This window comes from Pseudophryne corroboree, chromosome 1 (genome assembly GCF_028390025.1).
Source record: "Pseudophryne corroboree isolate aPseCor3 chromosome 1, aPseCor3.hap2, whole genome shotgun sequence".
Taxonomy (NCBI): Eukaryota; Metazoa; Chordata; class Amphibia; order Anura; family Myobatrachidae; genus Pseudophryne; species Pseudophryne corroboree.
In genome coordinates this window covers 1,052,628,059-1,052,646,375 of record NC_086444.1, presented here as the reverse complement: position 1 = coordinate 1,052,646,375, position 18,317 = coordinate 1,052,628,059, and the positions used below count along the sequence as shown (strand labels likewise).

General features: G+C 40.4%; 1 protein-coding gene across 1 annotated transcript in view; it reads right to left on the bottom strand.

Annotated features, from left to right (window-relative positions):
* SGCZ (sarcoglycan zeta) overlaps positions 1-18,317 on the bottom strand; it is a 1,577,608-nt gene that overhangs the window by 72,567 nt on the left and 1,486,724 nt on the right. The window contains exon 8 of the mRNA XM_063920867.1: positions 10,957-11,029. Coding sequence (XP_063776937.1) covers positions 10,957-11,029 — 73 coding nt within the window. The remainder of the gene's footprint in view (positions 1-10,956; positions 11,030-18,317) is intronic.

The following is an 18,317-nucleotide window of genomic DNA, read 5'->3' as shown; positions in this document are numbered from 1 at the left end:
TACTAGGTTCCAATCGTAGTCCACGTGGATCATCAAGTATGGAAAAATACAAAAAATGAAAAGGGAAAAAAAGTGAAAATATCGACCTTTTGACCTGTCGACCTAGTGCATGTTGACCTAATGACCATGTCGACCTAATGACCATGTCGACCTTCAGTGGTCACCCTAATGACTGTTGACCTAAGCTGTGTCGACCTAACGACCGTATCCACTTCTTCACCACTTCTTTAACAGCACATTTCACTCACAGTGATAACAAAGGAGGGGAAGGCTCTTCAAAGATGAATATATCCGTGGTACCCTTGTCAGCTGTAAACTCCTGGTCTATCCATCCATTTATCAGGTACTCGATACTGTCCCTGTCACCTCTGTCCCTCCCATCGCTTCTTCTCTCTTTCTTCTCATTTATGTCTTTACTGTATATACAGTACTTTATGAAGTGCTGTGACTGATTTTGGACTGTTACTTATGGTCACTTCTATTGCCTGTACTTAATTTATATGATCTCAAAAACTGTTTAAAATTAAGAATTTCTAAAAAAAAAAAAAAACAATTGACAAGTCCTGTGGGAACCCAAACTAAAATAAAACAAACTTTTTATTTGTTTTGTAAATCATGGTAAAATACAACACCCATCTTGTTGGCAGACCTCACAAGGGAGGAAAGCTATGAAGAAGCTCAGGGATGTCCTTTTTTTGCAGAGAGCCAAGGGGCCAGTGCTATCAGATGCGGAAACTTGTGGAAGGCACTGTGAAGAGTCTCATATAATCCCAAATGGCTTCAGGAAAATGACTGGAAACTCAGAAATCAAAATTGGACATTGTTTCAAATTTATTCAGAAATATTGAGAAATATCTGACACTTCTGAGCAGATAGTTGTGTAGTGGAAGTAGAACTTGGGGGAAATATGTAATCAGGTGGACATGACCTCTCACCAAGCACAGGCCCTTTTGGAGACTGGATTCTATCACTGAGGCTGAGTTTGCATTGGTAAGTAACCTCAATAGTGGCAAGGCTGCAGAGTTAGTTTACATCTAGAATTGTTCAAGACAGTGGATATCACTTCAGCAGGCTAATGTCCTTTATCAACTTTACATGGAAGCTTACAAATATCTGTAATAATGAGGACAAGAGGGTTGGTTCACACAAAAGGGACATGACACTTCCCAGCCTAACTGGAAAACATTATGTCCAGGTGCTGAAAATGTCTGCACCTGGACATAATGAGCTGAGAATTCAGAGGAACAATGTATATTCCACAACAATGGTCCAAAACTTTAAGTAACATGATAAATTGTGGAAATAAGCTAATACATGGAATGGGTAGAGGTGAGGGCTGCGCTTAATCACCAGCTATATTTAGGCAGCAGCAGAGCAAGCAAATGGAGGGGATCCACACTCCCTTCCGAAATAGACAATGAAAATGTGGGCGTGTTACACTGCGCTTACCATATAGCTTTACAAGTGGCAAATTTTAGTGAAAAACTGTATTCCAATATATACAAAATCAAGAGGAAGCATGTAAATATACACAAATGTTTATTAATAATAAGATAAAAGATTATAATAACCTAATACCGGTATACTATACAGGTAGGACAAAACATATAGACAAACACAAAAACACAAAACATAAAAAAGGATGGTATTTTGTGGGGTAGATACACAGAATTGCGTTTTACTCGTCCCCCATAATAAAAGTCCAAATGGATTAACTGGAGAATGAGGCACGAGTATAAGTGCCTGAATGTTTCTATAAAACACCCTTTGCTGGGATGCAAATCCATTTCTTATGTCCAGAAATCAAAGTCAATGTTGTATACAAGAGCAGTTTTACTCACAGTAATAACAGGTGTCCGTAGTGAGCAAAGATTGTCCCTGGTATGCAGAAAAGTTCTCCGTCACTGGTGCTGAAAAGGGAAGAAATCCAAGAGTCTGCCGGCAGACTGAATCACTTGTGCTGAGATCGACCGGTTTCGCCTGAACCCAGGCTTCATCAGGATAACTGAGCAGTGTGATGTTCCTGGATTATATCCCTGCTGGGCCTTGTATTTCCGCCCACACTCTGATGCCATGCGGAGCATCACTTCCGCCCTTACTATAGTTAATGCTGTTTAGTGAGGCTGATTTTGTCCCCTTCTTAAATGGGACTTCCAGTTTATGTTATTTGCAAGTATCTCCATTTAAGCATAAACCAAAAAGGTAGGGACAGAAACAGAAATAATAATAAAAAACAAAAACAACACAGACAACATAAAACATAGGACACAAGGCATATGGATATTCATAGGAAAACGGATAAAAGTAAGAGATTTTATAAGAGATTTCATAGATTTTGTATAGATTTTTTTTTTTTTGGATAAAATAATAAAGAAAATAATAGAAATATTTAAAATAAATAAAAATAGTTATAATAATAATAATAATAAATATAACAAAAAGTAATATTAGTAATAAGTAGTGAGTAATCGAAAATGACTCTAGTAGTTTGCAGAGATCTGAGAGATAGGAATTAAGATGATAAATCCGAGCAACGTATATGTTGGGTAACTCATATATAATACATGCCTATAATATAACTAAATAGTGCACATACAAACAGGAATGGATGTATAAGGCTGAGGTGTATATGGGATGTATCTGGAAAAACACATACTAGTAGAGCACAAATACCATGTATCGATTATTTAGTACACACATAGAATGGAATGGATGTATGGAGCTGAGGTGTATATGGGATGTATCTGTGAAAGCACATACTAGTAGAGCACATATATCATAAATTGATTATTCGCATAGGAAGGGATGTAGGTCAATTTCTGCATTAAGACCTTTGGGGGAGAGGGTTTCCAGTTCGAATATCATCCGTGCTTCTTCTTTCAGAAGGAGATTGTCCCAATTTCCTCCTCTCCAAGGTTTCTTCACTAATTTGATCCCTACAAATTTTAGATCTGAGGGGTCACTCTTGTGTTTCATCTTGAAATGGTCTGGGACATTGTGGTTCTCTTTGTTGTTTTTAATGTTATTAAGATGTTCGTTTTTTCTGATACATAATTTCTGAAAGATCTTTCCAACATATTGGAGGCCGCAGGGGCACGTGATGAGATATATCACCCCAACGGAGTTGCATGTAATGTGATCTTTTATTCTTAATTCCTTTCCCGTGGTATTTGAAATAATGGTTTTTACTGGTTTGGTGGTAGAACATCTTGATTTTTTACATGTGGCACAGTTGTTGCAGGCATAAAAGCCTGATGTTGTATTCCCTAACCACGTGGGCAGATCTTTCTTGTCCTGTTTCTGGTAACTTTTCACAAGTCTGTTCCTGATGGTAGGTGCTCTTCTGTACACCACTTTTGCTGCAGTAGGGAGAATGCTTCTTAGCTCCTCATCGGCTGTAAGGATATGCCAATGCTTCTTAAGGCTCTGTTACAGTAGAGTTCTTTGGCTGGAGTAATTAGTCAAAAACAGAAGTTCATGATGATTGGTTTCTTTGTTGGTTTTGTAAGTCAGGAGGTCTTTCCTTTCCATGTTGTTGATTGCTTCTACATCTTTCTTCAGGTTTTCGTGGCTGTATCCCTTCTCTTCAAATAGGTTGACCAAATGATTCACCTGGATATCACTATCCTTTGCCTTCGAGCAGTTCCTCCTAATTCTTCTCATCTGGCCCCTGGGGATGTTGGAGATCCATTTTGGATGATGGTTGCTTTTAGCATTCAGGTAGTTATTACAATCTACTTTCTTGACGTATGTTTTGGTCTCAATTCTGTTATCTTCAATAAATATATTGAGATCAAGGAAATTTAGAGATTCGTTACTTATTTCGCTGGTAAAGTCCAGATTTTTTTTTATTATTATTGATTTTATCGATGAAGCATTCCAGATTCTTTTGATCTCCATCCCATACTATAAGTATGTCATCTATATATCTAGCCCATACAATCAGATTCGGTAGGTAGGTGTTGTTGGTCCAAATGTTCTCATTCTCCCATTGTGCCAGAAAAAGGTTTGCATAGGATGGGGCAAAATTCGTGCCCATTGCGGTCCCTTTAGTTTGCAGGTAGTATTTCTCCCACACCAAAAATAGTTATGATTCAGTGTAAATTATATGGCTTCTATGATGAAGTTGACCTGTTGAGTTTCTAGACCAGACTCATTAATAAGGATTTTGTGAACATTCTTGCATCCTTGTTCATGTTTTATGCTTGTATAAAGTGACTTAATGTCACATGATGCCAAGAGATATGTCTCCTTCCATTCTAATTCTCTTAGACTGGTTAGTACTTGTGTTGTATCTTTGATATAGCTTCTTTGGTTAACTACTAGAGGTTTTAAAAATTCATTGATGTAACATGAAAGTTTTGAGGTAAGGGAGTTAATTCCGGCTATTATTGGTCTCCCTGGTGGTCTCTTTTCGTCTTTATGTATTTTCGGTAGATGGTAGAAGACTGCTGTCCTTGGATGTTCCGGATAGAGGAATTTGTATTCTCCCTTCGTAAGGATCATATCTTCAGTTGCTTGTTTTGTTTGAGAATGTTATCTAAATCTTTCTTGAAACTGTCTGTGGGATCCCTTGTAAGTAGCCTATATGTCTCTTCATCTCCCAAAAGCCTTATGGATTCTTCCTCATAATCAGTCCGGTCCATGATCACCACTCCTCCACCCTTGTCCGCCTGCTTAATGATGATATCCTTATTCTTTTCCAGACATCTCAAAGCTTCATTTTCTTTTTTGGTTAAATTCCATTTTCGTTTGGTATTCCCAACATCTGATATATGCATAATGTCTAGTTCGACGAGTCTTTGGAAGGACTTAAGGAGAGGTCCTTTCAGGTGTGTAGGGTAAAACGAGGATTGTGCTTTAAACTTTGTATGGACAAATGGATCCTGGTTGTCTCCTTTGTTTTTTGTCATCTGTGTATCATCTTTCTGAAAGAATTTCTTTAAGGTAATTTTCCAAATGAATTTATGAAGATCAATGGTAGTATTGAATTTATCCAGAAGATTATTAGGAGCAAATTTTAGGCCCTTCCGTAGGACTTAAATCTCTGCTTTCGTTAGATGGTATTTGCTTAGGTTGAAGATCCCCTTTGCTGGTTCCTTTTCTTCTGTTGCTGTGACTTTTTCTGTTTTTTCTTTTGTCCCAGATTTGATTCCTCCTCGCTTCCCCCGCAAGTTGAACTTCTTTTTCTTCTACTTCTTTTTCTCTTTTCCTCTGAACTTGATATAACTTTTGGTATTGCGCCCGTGCTTCTGAAGGAATGGTTCCTCTGGGCCAGTTCTAAAAAAGCATCCAAGAATTCCTCTGTTTGATCATAATCTTCCTCTATGTTGGTGCATACTGGTTTTTCAGATGGTAGGAGTTTCTTTCTATTGTTCAGTCTCTCCATAAGGGTTCTTGCAGAAGTTTCCATAATTTCCTGTTGATCTTGCCTGCCTTTGATGAAGCTCGTTCTTCGTGCATCATCAGTATGGTGGTTGGGAATCCAATCTCTCTTCATAGTCTTATACCCCTGTATTCTCTCTATCTCTTTCATGTATTTGTTTTCAAAGTTGTTGTTTCTTCTCCCTTGTATTCCGAAATTCCCTCTGTATCTAGAACCTGATCTAGATATGGTCCTAGATCTATTTCTCCACCCTCTATGTGTTGTCTTATAACTCTGTTGGTCTCTGTTCCATGGTTGTTGTGAATGCCTTCTCGCTCTAAATCTTTCTCTAAATTCATGTCTCCATCTGTCCCCTACATCCGGTCTTCTGGAATCTCTTTTGGGGATATGGTTCCTCTCTCTCTCTCCATAGGCTGGTCTTATATTTTCCATCCAGTTTCTGTAATCTCCTTTGTAGTCTATAGTATCTCTCCATAGTTTTTTCTTTTTTTGATCTATGGTTTCTTCTTCGATTCTTTTGAGCTTGTTCCTGGTAAGTTCTTCTAGGTTTACAAAATCTGATAACTTTTCCAATGGTAGGAGTATTTTTCTAATATCTCTTATTTCCATTTCCATTTTTTTCAGATTCTGTACCCTATCTTCTATAATGAGTTGTATGAGTTTGAAGGAGCAATTATCCAAAGTCTCATCCCATTTTTGTTGAAATTCTTTGTTCTGTGATTAAATGATGCTCTCTTACTGATTCTCAGACCTCTGGGGATCATTCTTTTTTCTAGGTACTTAGTGAGCATAGTCTTTTCCCACCATTGCTTGATTTCTAAAATCTGTAATCTCTCTAATTTGGTATAGATGTTAAAGAAACTTTCTTATGAAACCTTATTGGTATAGAAGTCTTTAGTAGATGATGGGGTCAAACCCTCTAAGAATTTTAGACGTTCTTCTAAAGGAAAAGCCATTACGGCGATCAGCTGCAGTCCTCTGTGTGGTACAGAATAATTGGAATGGGTAGAGGTGAGGGCTGCGCTTAATCACCAGCTATATTTAGGCAGCAGCTGTGCAAGCAAATGGAGGGGATCCACACTCCCTTCCGATATAGACAATGAAAATGTGGGTGTGTTACACTGCGCTCACCATATAGCTTTACAAGTGGCAAATTTTAGTGAAAAACTGTATTCCAATATATACAAAATCAAGAGGAAGCATGTAAATATACACAAATGTTTATTAATAATAAGATAAAAGATTATAATAACCTAATACCGGTATACTATACAGGTAGGACAAAACATATAGACAAACACAAAAACACAAAACATAAAAAAGGATGGTATTTTGTGCGGTAGATACACAGAATTGCGTTTTACTCGTCCCCCATAATAAAAGTCCAAATGGATTAACTGGAGAATGAGGCATGAGTATAAGTGCCTGAATGTTTCTATAAAACACCCTTTGCTGGGATGCAAATCCGTTTCTTATGTCCAGAAATCAAAGTCAATGTTGTATACGAGAGCAGTTTTACTCACAGTAATAACAGGTGTCCGTAGTGAGCAAAGATTGTCCCTGGTATGCAGAAAAGTTCTCCGTCACTGGTGCTGAAAAGGGAAGAAATCCAAGAGTCTGCCGGCAGACTGAATCACTTGTGCTGAGATCGACCGGTTTCACCTGAACCCAGCCTTCATCAGGATAACTGAGCAGTGTGATGTTCCTGGATTATATCCCTGCTGGGCCTTGTATTTCCGCCCACACTCTGATGCCATGCGGAGCATCACTTCCACCCTTACTATAGTTAATGCTGTTTAGTGAGGCTGATTTTGTCCCCTTCTTAAATGGGACTTCCAGTTTATGTTATTTGCAAGTATCTCCATTTAAGCATAAACCAAAAAGGTAGAGACAGAAACAGAAATAATAATAAAAAATATCCATATGCCTTGTGTCCTATGTTTTATGTTGTCTGTGTTGTTTTTGTTTTTTATTATTATTTCTGTTTCTGTCCCTACCTTTTTGGTTTATGACGGAGAACTTTTCTGCATACCAGGGACAATCTTTTTTTACTACAGACACCTGTTATTACTGTGAGTAAAACTGCTCTCGTATACAACATTGACTTTGATTTCTGGACATAAGAAACGGATTTGCATCCCAGCAAAGGGTGTTTTATAGAAACATTCAGGCACTTATACTCGTGCCTCATTCTCCAGTTAATCTATTTGGACTTTTATTATGGGGGATGAGTAAAACGCAATTCTGTGTATCTACCGCACAAAATACCATCCTTTTTTATGTTTTGTGTTTTTGTGTTTGTCTATATGTTTTGTCCTACCTGTATAGTATACCTGTATTAGGTTATTATAATCTTTTATCTTATTATTAATAAACATTTGTGTATATTTACATGCTTCCTCTTGATTTTGTATATATTGGAATACAGTTTTTCACTAAAATTTGCCACTTGTAAAGCTATATGGTAAGCGCAGTGTAACACACCCACATTTTCAATAAGCTAATACAGTCTACATGTAAGAGACTGTGTACCTCTACCTCCATGTTCTGTTGGTACTACTATAGAAAAATGGGGCATTGGGACCACTGTTATTAGCTATCCAGTGTATATATGAGCACCATGAGTGTTGGAACAACGCAGAACAATTTGAATGTGTTCCTGTTAGGTATGGGGCTCCCTGAGGAGTGTTTTGCCTTCACTCCTGTATTTCATGGAAAGGATATGAAGGTTTAGTCACAGCAGAATGGATGCTCTGTATGGCATGACATTTCTGCTTCTTGCACTATCAAATTGTGACCTTCAGCTCATGATAGACTGGTCTGAGTAACACACTACTGATAATGAAGCAGTAGCGAACCATATTGCTCCCCGGCGTGGGAGTAAGTACATTATCCCGGGATCTTGTTCATGATTTCTGGAAAATGTGAACATGAGATTAAAGAGTAGATTGTGCAGGTGGCCCCAATGCTGTGGATGATATAAGTATATGCCAATCCATACCTACCAACTGTTTTGCATTCAGCAGGACTGTCCCAGTTTCCTGTGGTGTCTGGGGGGGGGGGGGGGGAAGGGGCTTGGGGAAGCACACAAGTCTGTATCTATTCACAGTGCAGAGAGAAAGAGCCTAGGGGCAGCACAGCATCTTGGAGTGTGCCGGGCAGGTCCCCAATAAGGACGCAATCATGGGTTCCACATGGCTTTGCCTTTTTTATCAAGGCTCCATCTGCTTTTCGGTTGCGTGCACACTCTGGGTCCATCTTCTGAGGGCTCCTATGTTGGTAGTTATGCCTAATCATCATCTATAGTATGATCATAAACTGTTGATATTGTTAAAAGATCACAGGTATAAGCACAAGGGAGAGCAAACCTTGCTAGGGAAGACAAGTGGTGGGAAAATCTGATTGTCACTGCTGGTGCTACTAATACTAACAATAGTAATAAATAATTAGATTTGAAGTGCACTATTGCACACGTTACAGACACTCCCAGTATATATATATATCAGCAATATATAGCAACAGAGTGCTGCAAATCTCCAGTTTTTGTATATAAATAAGAAAGATCAGGACACTCATCAGACTTGGAATAAAATAAAAAATTGATTATTCAATAAATACCATCTAACAAGAGGGTATAAAAGACAGATGAAATTTTGAACCTTTCAAGGACCTTAACCACTTAACTGACAAATTTTCCCCCCAAAAAATGCTCAGAAATTGTCGATTAAAAAAAATTATTTAAAAAAGTTTAAAATGTATTTTTAATTATATATTTAAATATTTTATTAAAAAAAAAATATATACAGTACCTAAGGGGTGTTTTGCACCCTGCCCCCATCCTTCCTGTGTCCATAAACCACCATTATAAAATAATTTCCAACCCCTCATTGGCAATAGACTCCCCAGTGGTCTTAAATCCTAATAATAGTACCACTCCACACCCCCTTAGTAGTAAAAAAATATATCCATATTTCTAAACGAACACATCCCCTGTAAAAAAAGACCCTCCTCCCCCTACCCGGTGACAATTTTTTTTTCCGAGTTAGTGTCAAATTTGTTTATATGACCGCTCCCCCACTCCCACTGGTGGTAGCTCCCCCCTGGGGGTTACTCCTGGACCCCCGTGGGCATATACCCCCCATAGGTAGAGCGCAGGAGAGTGTGTCTCAGGGGGACTGATGATCAGTCACAGAATACTGCATCACTGCAGGGGGTCCAGGGAATCAGAAGAGATTTGTTCTTCCCCTAATCTAACACAGGGGCCCACTGCAGGGTGGCACAGTCACATGGGATGCAACCTTGCCAGCTGGAGTACTTCTGGCTCTGGTCACATAACATGCAATATCAGCAGCCAATGGGTTAATCATGGCAACCCATTCCCAGCATAGACAAGATTATGGGGGTAATTCCGAGTTGATCACTCGCTAGCTGTTTTTAGCAGCCATGCAAACGCTAAGCCACCGCCCTCTGGGAGTGTATTTTAGCTTAGCAGAAGTGCGAACGAAAGGATCACATAGCGACTATGAAAAAAATTGTGTCGTTTCAGAGTAGCTCCAGACCTACTCAGCGCTTGCGATCACTTCAGACTGTTTAGTTCCGGATTTGACGTCACAAACACGCCCTGCGTTCGCCCAGCCACGCCTGCGTTTTTCCAGGCACGCCTGTGTTTTTTCGATCACTCCCTGAAAACGGTCAGTTGACACCCAGAAAAGCCCACTTCCTGTCAATCACTCTGCGGTCAGCACTGCGACTGAAAAGCTTCGCTAGACCTTGTGGGAAACTACATCGGCCGTTGTGAAAGTATGTTGCGCGCGCGCATTGCGCCGCATACACATGCGCAGAAGTGCCGTTTTTTTGCATCATCGCTGCGCAGCAAACATTTTCAGCTAGCGATCAACTCGGAATGACCCCCTATGTCTTTTCATTTTGTGAGATGGTATTTATGGAATAAACTATTACTTGTTTTACTGCAAGTCTGGTGTGTGCCCTAGTCTTCCCTTTTTAAATAAAATATGTTATACATATATTGTAAATATAAATATATATATATATATATATATATAGAGAGAGAGAGAGAGAGAGAGAGTACAGAATACATACATATATACAGTACATGCACACACCTATTAATAAATAAATATACACACACACACACACACACACACACGAACACACGCAGACACATATAATATATATGACATGAAATCTAATCTAATACTACACTGGGGTTGCAGGGTGTTATTAAGCCATCAGACATTCCATTTACTTATCCTGTGATTTATGGCATCTGTTGGGGTAGAGTAGACATCCCTGAGGTTAAACATAACATAAGTCATATGAAAACTATGACATCAAGCACAACCACCTCTAGACTACAGCCCCTTTCCTATATTAATTTATATTCTGCCTTATAGTTGTAATCTGCAATGAATCTTTCATATAAGCAAACTGGGATATTGGAGAAAAAAATATTTTATAATGAAGAAGCTTCCAAGCCATCATCTATTTTCATCATGCCTTATTTTCCAACATTTTGTTAGATATCATTTTCTTTAATATTATAACTATACCTGAGGTCTTGTGAGGTCCCTGCTCTTATATGTGGTGTCTCCACAGAGTGTCCAAACACTGCACCCTCTGTTCCTGTAATAAAAAAAAATACCTTAAAACATATACCCAAAAGTCACATTATAGTGATTTATTTCTTCTTATTTATTTATTAACAATTTCTTATATAGAGCAGCAAATTCCATTGCGCTTTACAACTGGACACAATGATAAAACAAAACTGGGTAATAACAAACAGTCATAGAGGTAGGAAGGCCCTGCTCCCAAGTTTACAATGTATAGGGAAATAGGCATTGATACACAAGGAGAGGTGCTAGATATTGCACAGTTGTCCACCAGATTGCAAATGCTCTTGGTGGGCTGCATGATATCACATCACAGCAATGATGAACCAGTCTCAGGAGGAAGGAAGAGTAAAGAAAGAGAAAATATGTGGAGGATATGTGTGGACTGTACAGTGGGAATATAATGGATAGAAAAGCTTATGAAGGTTATTTGAGCCATTCTGGAATTTGATAATCTTGTCTGAATAGGTGAGTTTTCAAGGAACGCTTGAAGGTTTGAAGACTAGAGGAGAGTCTTATTGTGCATGGTAAGGCATTCCACAGAGTGGGTGCAGCCCAAAGAAAGTCCTGCACTCGTGCATGGGAGCAAGTAATGAGTGTTGATGAGAGATGTAGATCCTGTGAAGAGCAAAGCAGCCGGGTTGGGAGATATTTTGAGATAAGCGAAGAGATGTATGATGGTGTAGTTTGGTTATTAACCTTGTGTGTGAGTAAAAGTATTTTATATTGAATACGGTAGACTGACAGAGTGCGTCTGCAGACGATGAACGTCTAGCATAGAAGATTAGCACGTATTATAGTAACTCAATTGTATTGCTCACAAATGGAATGATACAGTACATGTGTCTGACCAAACAGCATCTTAAAACACCTATCATGTTTACAGTGTAAGACACCTGGCTCAGCTTAGATGCTCCAACATGGGTAGCACAGTGTACTTTTTCCCTCAATATTGCATCTTTGTCGCATCATAGCCACATACAAAATCCGCTCACAGTGTACCAGAGACATTAAGTTGCAACTTTTGTCGCAAAGTAACTGCTACAACCTATGTACTGTACAAACTCACAGGTTATGTATGTGGTGGGAGATATAGCCACGTCCACTTTTATTGTGATTTAGGGGTATATTTTGTGTTTTCCACTAATTTTTGGACTTTTTGTGGTTTCACAGCACTCAAAGCAAATTGGAGATTGACTAACACTTAATTTTGTAAATCGATCGAAAATTGACCGAACAATAGACTAATAAGTGACAGGCATTTTTCACTTCTAACACACACGCCTAAACTGCCTAAACTTTCACTATTATGCCTGTAAAAGTAGGGAGGATGGATGCTATGCTAAGGTTATTGCAATTGAGCGATTATCTGTAAATGACCATGCATATGCTTTGCACTGCGCATGCGCCAAAGTTAAGTAGCAATGTCACTCGCAGCGCTTACCATCACGCAGTGTGAGTTACACTCAGGCACCCTTTTTGGGCATTGAACGCAGGCCTCTTTCAGCCGTGTTTGAGCATCTCTGTTTAGGCTGCCATGCTGCTGGTTCGTTGATTTACTCGTGCTGACAAACTATCGAATGATCTTCGTGTGCCCTATGAATGTGAAGACAGTTGCTGTTCCTTTGCGATGGCTCTGCTAGTCACCTCCGTACTTTTCCGGCCTACTAAGTTTTTTGCATAATTTCAAACATCCTAAGCTTGCGCAATCGCAGCTCTAAGGGGGCACTGCGCAGGCACCCCCCATCAGAGATATATGCATACCATTACAGGCACTCCTTCACCAGAGATGTAAACGAACCATCACAGGCAACCCACCATCGGAGATGTACACAAACCATCAAAGGCACCTTACCATCAGAGATGTACCCAAACTATTACAGGCATCCCACCATCTGAGATGTATACAAACCGTCACAGGCATCCCACCATCAGAGATGTACACAAACCATCACAGGCATCCCACCATCAGAGATGTACACAAACCATCACAGGCATCCCACCATCAGAGATGTACACAAACATCCCACCATTGGAGATGCATGCAAACCATCGCCGTCATCCTGTCAACGTTGGCCAATTTTAAATCGATCAAATATTAATCTTTACTAAATTTGCCCTTAAATCGCACACAGATGTTCAGGTGCTACTAGTCATTTTAGCAGTGTGAATGTGACGCAAATTTTGAGAAAAAAGAAAGATTTTGCGGCTATGTCGCAAGGACTCTGGTGTGCCAAAAGAGGCTATTTGGCACTCCTAGAGCAAAGGTGTATGAGGACAAATCTGTAGTTTTCAAAAAAAGCAGATTCTGGCCTCAGTATTTAGGCTGCCAGGATCTCGACAGCTGGTATCTTGAACATATACCGTTTCCTCCATCATTAAAAGCATTTTTAAACACTAATTAATAATTACGCAATATTGCCGCTTTAGTATAAGTTATAAACCTAATGCTCTCTTAATAAACTTAAACCATCATTTTTCCACAAATACATTAATATAATAGTACTGTATCTCCTTAATAAGAGAATTATCAGTGTGACAGTTTCTGACTTATTTTGCAATATATAATAATTGCCTTTATTATAAGTGCATGGTGATTCTTCTCCTGATTGGCCAGAAACAACATGCGTCTGAAGCCATCTTGCCTTTCACAACAACTTCATTTATTTGGATGGTTTTGTTAGTGGTTGTTCATCTGTCTCCAAAGGTGACACTTAATAAAAACTGGGTTTCTATTAGAGATGATTAGTTTGGTTTTTCTGAAAACCAAACACTTCCAAGTAGAACAAAATCCCATCTCAGATCAATTTTGGGGATCCGATTGGATCAAGTCCAAAGTCTGGTCTTCCTGCAAATTCGGAACTCGGATTTAAAAACTGAATCTGGGGTTTTGAATTGCATGTACAGTAAGTCCCTCCCTTGAAATTTCCGGTGCCATATTACTAACGAGGTTCTATGGTGAGGTGGGCCAAATTGACTGGAACTGACTGGAAATTAATGTTATTGATGTTAATAATACTACAGGAACAAAAACATATACAAGTTGCATGATTTTAGATGCTTTTGTAGATTTTTATCAATTTTTGAAGAAATCCAGAGCCAAAACTAAACCCAAATACATGAGAGAGGTTTTGAAAAACCAAAAGATGACAACGATTTAGAACAAAACAAAAAATATGGGCTTCTGTGCACATATCCAGTTTTTATATGCTAAAAACACTGAGGGTGAGCCTATGTTCTATTCTATTGTAAAGTGTGGTTCTTCATTGGTTTTCCATCAGTTTTTTTTCTCTATTAAATCCACACAAAAAACCCTCACCAAGAAACTGCCAGAAAAATCAAGACCGATGCTTCGCAAATGAACATACTGTACATATCCCTAATGATTTTATTGTCCTATAGATGTACACACTAGGAGGGGAATCAGCTGTTTGTAATGAAGTGGAGAAATAATTACTGCAGCAAAACATTAGGTTAAAACTAGAGCTGTGCTGTGGGCATTTTTCGTGTTTTGTGTTTTAGTTTTGGATTCAGGTCCACGGTCGTGTTTTGGATTCGGACGCGTTTTGGCAAAACCACCCTTTCGGGTTTTGGATTCGGATGTGTTTTGGATTCGGGTGATTTAAAAAAAACTCAAAAACAGCTAAAATCATAGAATGTGGGGGTCATTTTTATCCTATAGTATTATTAACCTCAATAACAATAATTTTCACTCATTTCCAGTCTATTCTGAACACCTCACACCTCACAATATTATTTTTAGTCCTAAAATATGCACCGAGGTCGCTGGATGACTTAGCTAAGCGACCCAAGTTTGCGGCACAAACACCTTGCCCATCTAGGAGAGGCAATGCAGTGTCAGACAGGATGGCACTTAAAAAAATAGTCCCCAAACAGCACATGATGCAAATAATAAATAAAAAAAGAGGTACAAGATGGAATTGTCCTTGGGCCCTCCCACCCACCCTTATGTTGTATAAACAGGACATTTACACTTTAACAAACCAATCATTTCAGCGACAGGGTCTGCCACACGACTGTGGCTAAAATGATTGGTTTGTTTAGGTCCTCACAAAAAAATAAGAAATTAATCACTCCACCAAAAAAGAAGCAATTCATCTCTCCTTGCACAAACTGGCTCTACAGAGGCAGGATGTCGTCCTCATCCTCACACTCACCCTCCGATTCCTCACCCCTTTCAGGGTGTAGATCCTCCTCCTCCTCCTCATCACAGATTATTAATTCGTCCCCACTGGAATCCACCATCATAGGTCCCTGTGTACTTTCTGGAGGCAATTGCTGGTAAATGTCTCCACAGAGGAATTTATAATTCATTTTGATGAACATCATCTTCTCCACATTTAGTGAAAATAACCTCTACGCCGATCGCTGACAAGGTGACCGGCTGCACTAAACACTCTTTCGGAGTACACACTGGAGGGGGGGTCAACTTAGGTAAAATAAAGCCAGTTTGTGCAAGGGCCTCCAAATTGCCTCTTTTTCCTGCCAGTATACATACGGACTGTCTGACATGCCTACAGTGATGCTGTCACCCATATAATCCTCCACCATTCGTTCAATGGCGACAGAAACATATGCAGTGACAGTAGACAACATGTCAGTAATCGTTGGCAGGTCCTTCAGTTCGGACCAGATGTCAGCACTTGCTCCTGACTGCCCTGCATCACCGCCAGTGGGTGGGTTTGGAAATGTTATCCTTTTCCTCGCAGCTCCAGCGGCAGTAGAAAATGAAGGAGGAGCTGTTGACGGGTCACGTTCCGCTTGACTTGACAATTGTCTCACCAGCAGGTCTTTGAACATCTGCAGACTTGTGTCTGCCGGAAAGAGAGATACAACGTAGGCTTTAAACCTAGGATCGAGCACGGTGGCCAAAATGTAGTGCTCTTATTTCAACAGATTGACTACCCGTGAATCCTGGCAAAGCGAATGAAGGGCTCCATCCACAAGTCCCACATACTTTGCTAAATCCATCTATCTTAACTTCTCCTTCAATCTCTCCAGCTGCTTCTGCAATAGCCTGATGAGGGGAATGACCTGACTTAGGCTGGCAGTGTCTGAACTGACTTCACGTGTGGCAAGTTCAAAGGGTTGGAGAACCTTGCACAACATGAACATAATTCTCCACTGCGCTTGAGTCAGGTGCATTCCCCCTCCTTTGCCTATATCGTAGGCGGATGTATAGGCTTAAATGGCCTTTTGCTGCTCCTCCATCCTCTAAAGCATATAGTGGGTTGTATTCCACCTCGTTACCACCTCTTGCTTCAGGTGATGGCAGGGCAGGTTCAGGAGTGTTTGCTGGCGCTCCAGTCTTCGGCACGCAGTGGCTGAATGCCGAAAGTGGCCCGCAATTTTTCGGGCCACCGACAGCATCTCCTGCACGCCCCTGTCGTTTTTCAAAAAATTCTGCACCACCAAATTAATTGTATGTGCAAAACATGGGACGTGCTGGAATTTGCCCACATGTAATGCACGCACAATATTGGTGGTGTTGTCCGATATCACAAATCCCCAGGAGAGTCTAAGTGGGGTAAGCCATTGTGCGATGATGTCCCTCAGTTTCCATAACAGGTTGTCAGCGGTGAGTTGGCGTTTGCGAGATGCTGCTGGTGGTGCTGCCACTGTAGTTGCTGCGGGAGGCAATACATCTACTCAGTGGGCTGTCACAGTCATATAATCCTTAGTCTGCCCTGCTCCACTTGTCCAAATGTCCGTGGTTAAGTGGACAGTGGGTACAACTGCATTTTTTAGGACACTGAGGACACTTTTTTCTGATGTCCCGGTACATTCTCGGTATCGCCTGCCTACTGAAGTGGAACCTAGATGGGATTTGGTACAGGGTACACACTACCTCAAGCAATTCTCTAAGTCCCTGTGAACTAACAGTGGATACCGGACACACGTCTAACACCAACATAGCTGTCAAGGCCTGAGTTATCCGCTTTGCAACAGGATGACTGCTGTGATATTTCATCTTCCTTACAAAGGACTGTTGGACAGTCAATTGCTTAATGGAAGTAGTACAAGTGGTCTTCCGACTTCCCCTCTGGGATGATGATCGACTCCCAGCAGCAACAACAGCAGTGCCAGTAGCAACAGCAGCAGTAGGCGTTACACTCAAGGATCCATCGGAGGAATCCCAGGCAGGAGAGGACTCGTCAGTTTTGCCAGTGACATGGCCTGCAGGACTATTGGCGTTCCTGTCTAAGGAGGAAATTGACATTGAGGGAGTTGGTGGTGTGGTTTGCAGGAGCTTGGGTACAAGAGGAAGAAGGGATTTAGTTGTCAGTGGACTGCTTCCGCTGTTACCCAAAGTTTTTGGACTTGTCAATGACTTCTGATGAATGCGCTCCAGGTGACGTATAAGGGAGGATGTTCCTAGGTGGTTAACGTCCTTACCCCTACTTATTACAGCTTGACAAAGGCAACACACGGCTTGACACCTGTTGTCCGCATTTCTGTTGAAATAATTCCACACCGAAGAGGTGATTTTTTTTGTATTTTGACCAGGCATGTCAGTGGCCTTATTCATCCCACGGACAACAACTGTCTCCCTGGGTGCCTGATTTAAACAAACCACATCACCATCAGAATCCTCCTCGACAACTTCCCCCTCAGCGCCAGCAACACCCATATCCTCATCCTGGTTTTCTAGCGGGAGGATGAGTCCTTCCATCGTCATGTGAAACTGAACCACTAGTCATGAGGAACATAGGAGAGGGCCTTAGCCATTCCTTGCCACTCCGTGTCGTAAATGGTATATTGGCAAGTTTACGCTTCTCCTCAGACGATTTTAATTTAGATTTTTGGGTCATTTTACTGAACTTTTGGATTTTACATGCTCTCTTCTGTGACATTAAGCATCGGCCTTGGCAGACGACGTTGATGGCATTTCATCATCTCTGCCATGACTAGTGGCAGCAGCTTCAGTACTAGGTGGAAGTGGATCTTGATCTTTCCCTATTTTACCCTCCAAATTTTTGTTCTACATTTTTTAATGTGTGGAATTATATGCCAGTAATATATCTGGAATTAGACGGCAGTAATGTCTGGAATTAGATACCACTAGATAGATACCAGATACCACTGTGACTGGAATGATGATGACCTATGCACAGTGACAGGACACTACCACAGCACCCTACAGCAGCAAGATGCAGCACAAGACACTGAGCACTGACCAGTGATACTGAGCACTGATGATACTACTGAGCAGTGATACTGAGCACTGATGATACTACTGAGCAGTGATACTGAGCACTGATTATACTACTGAGCAG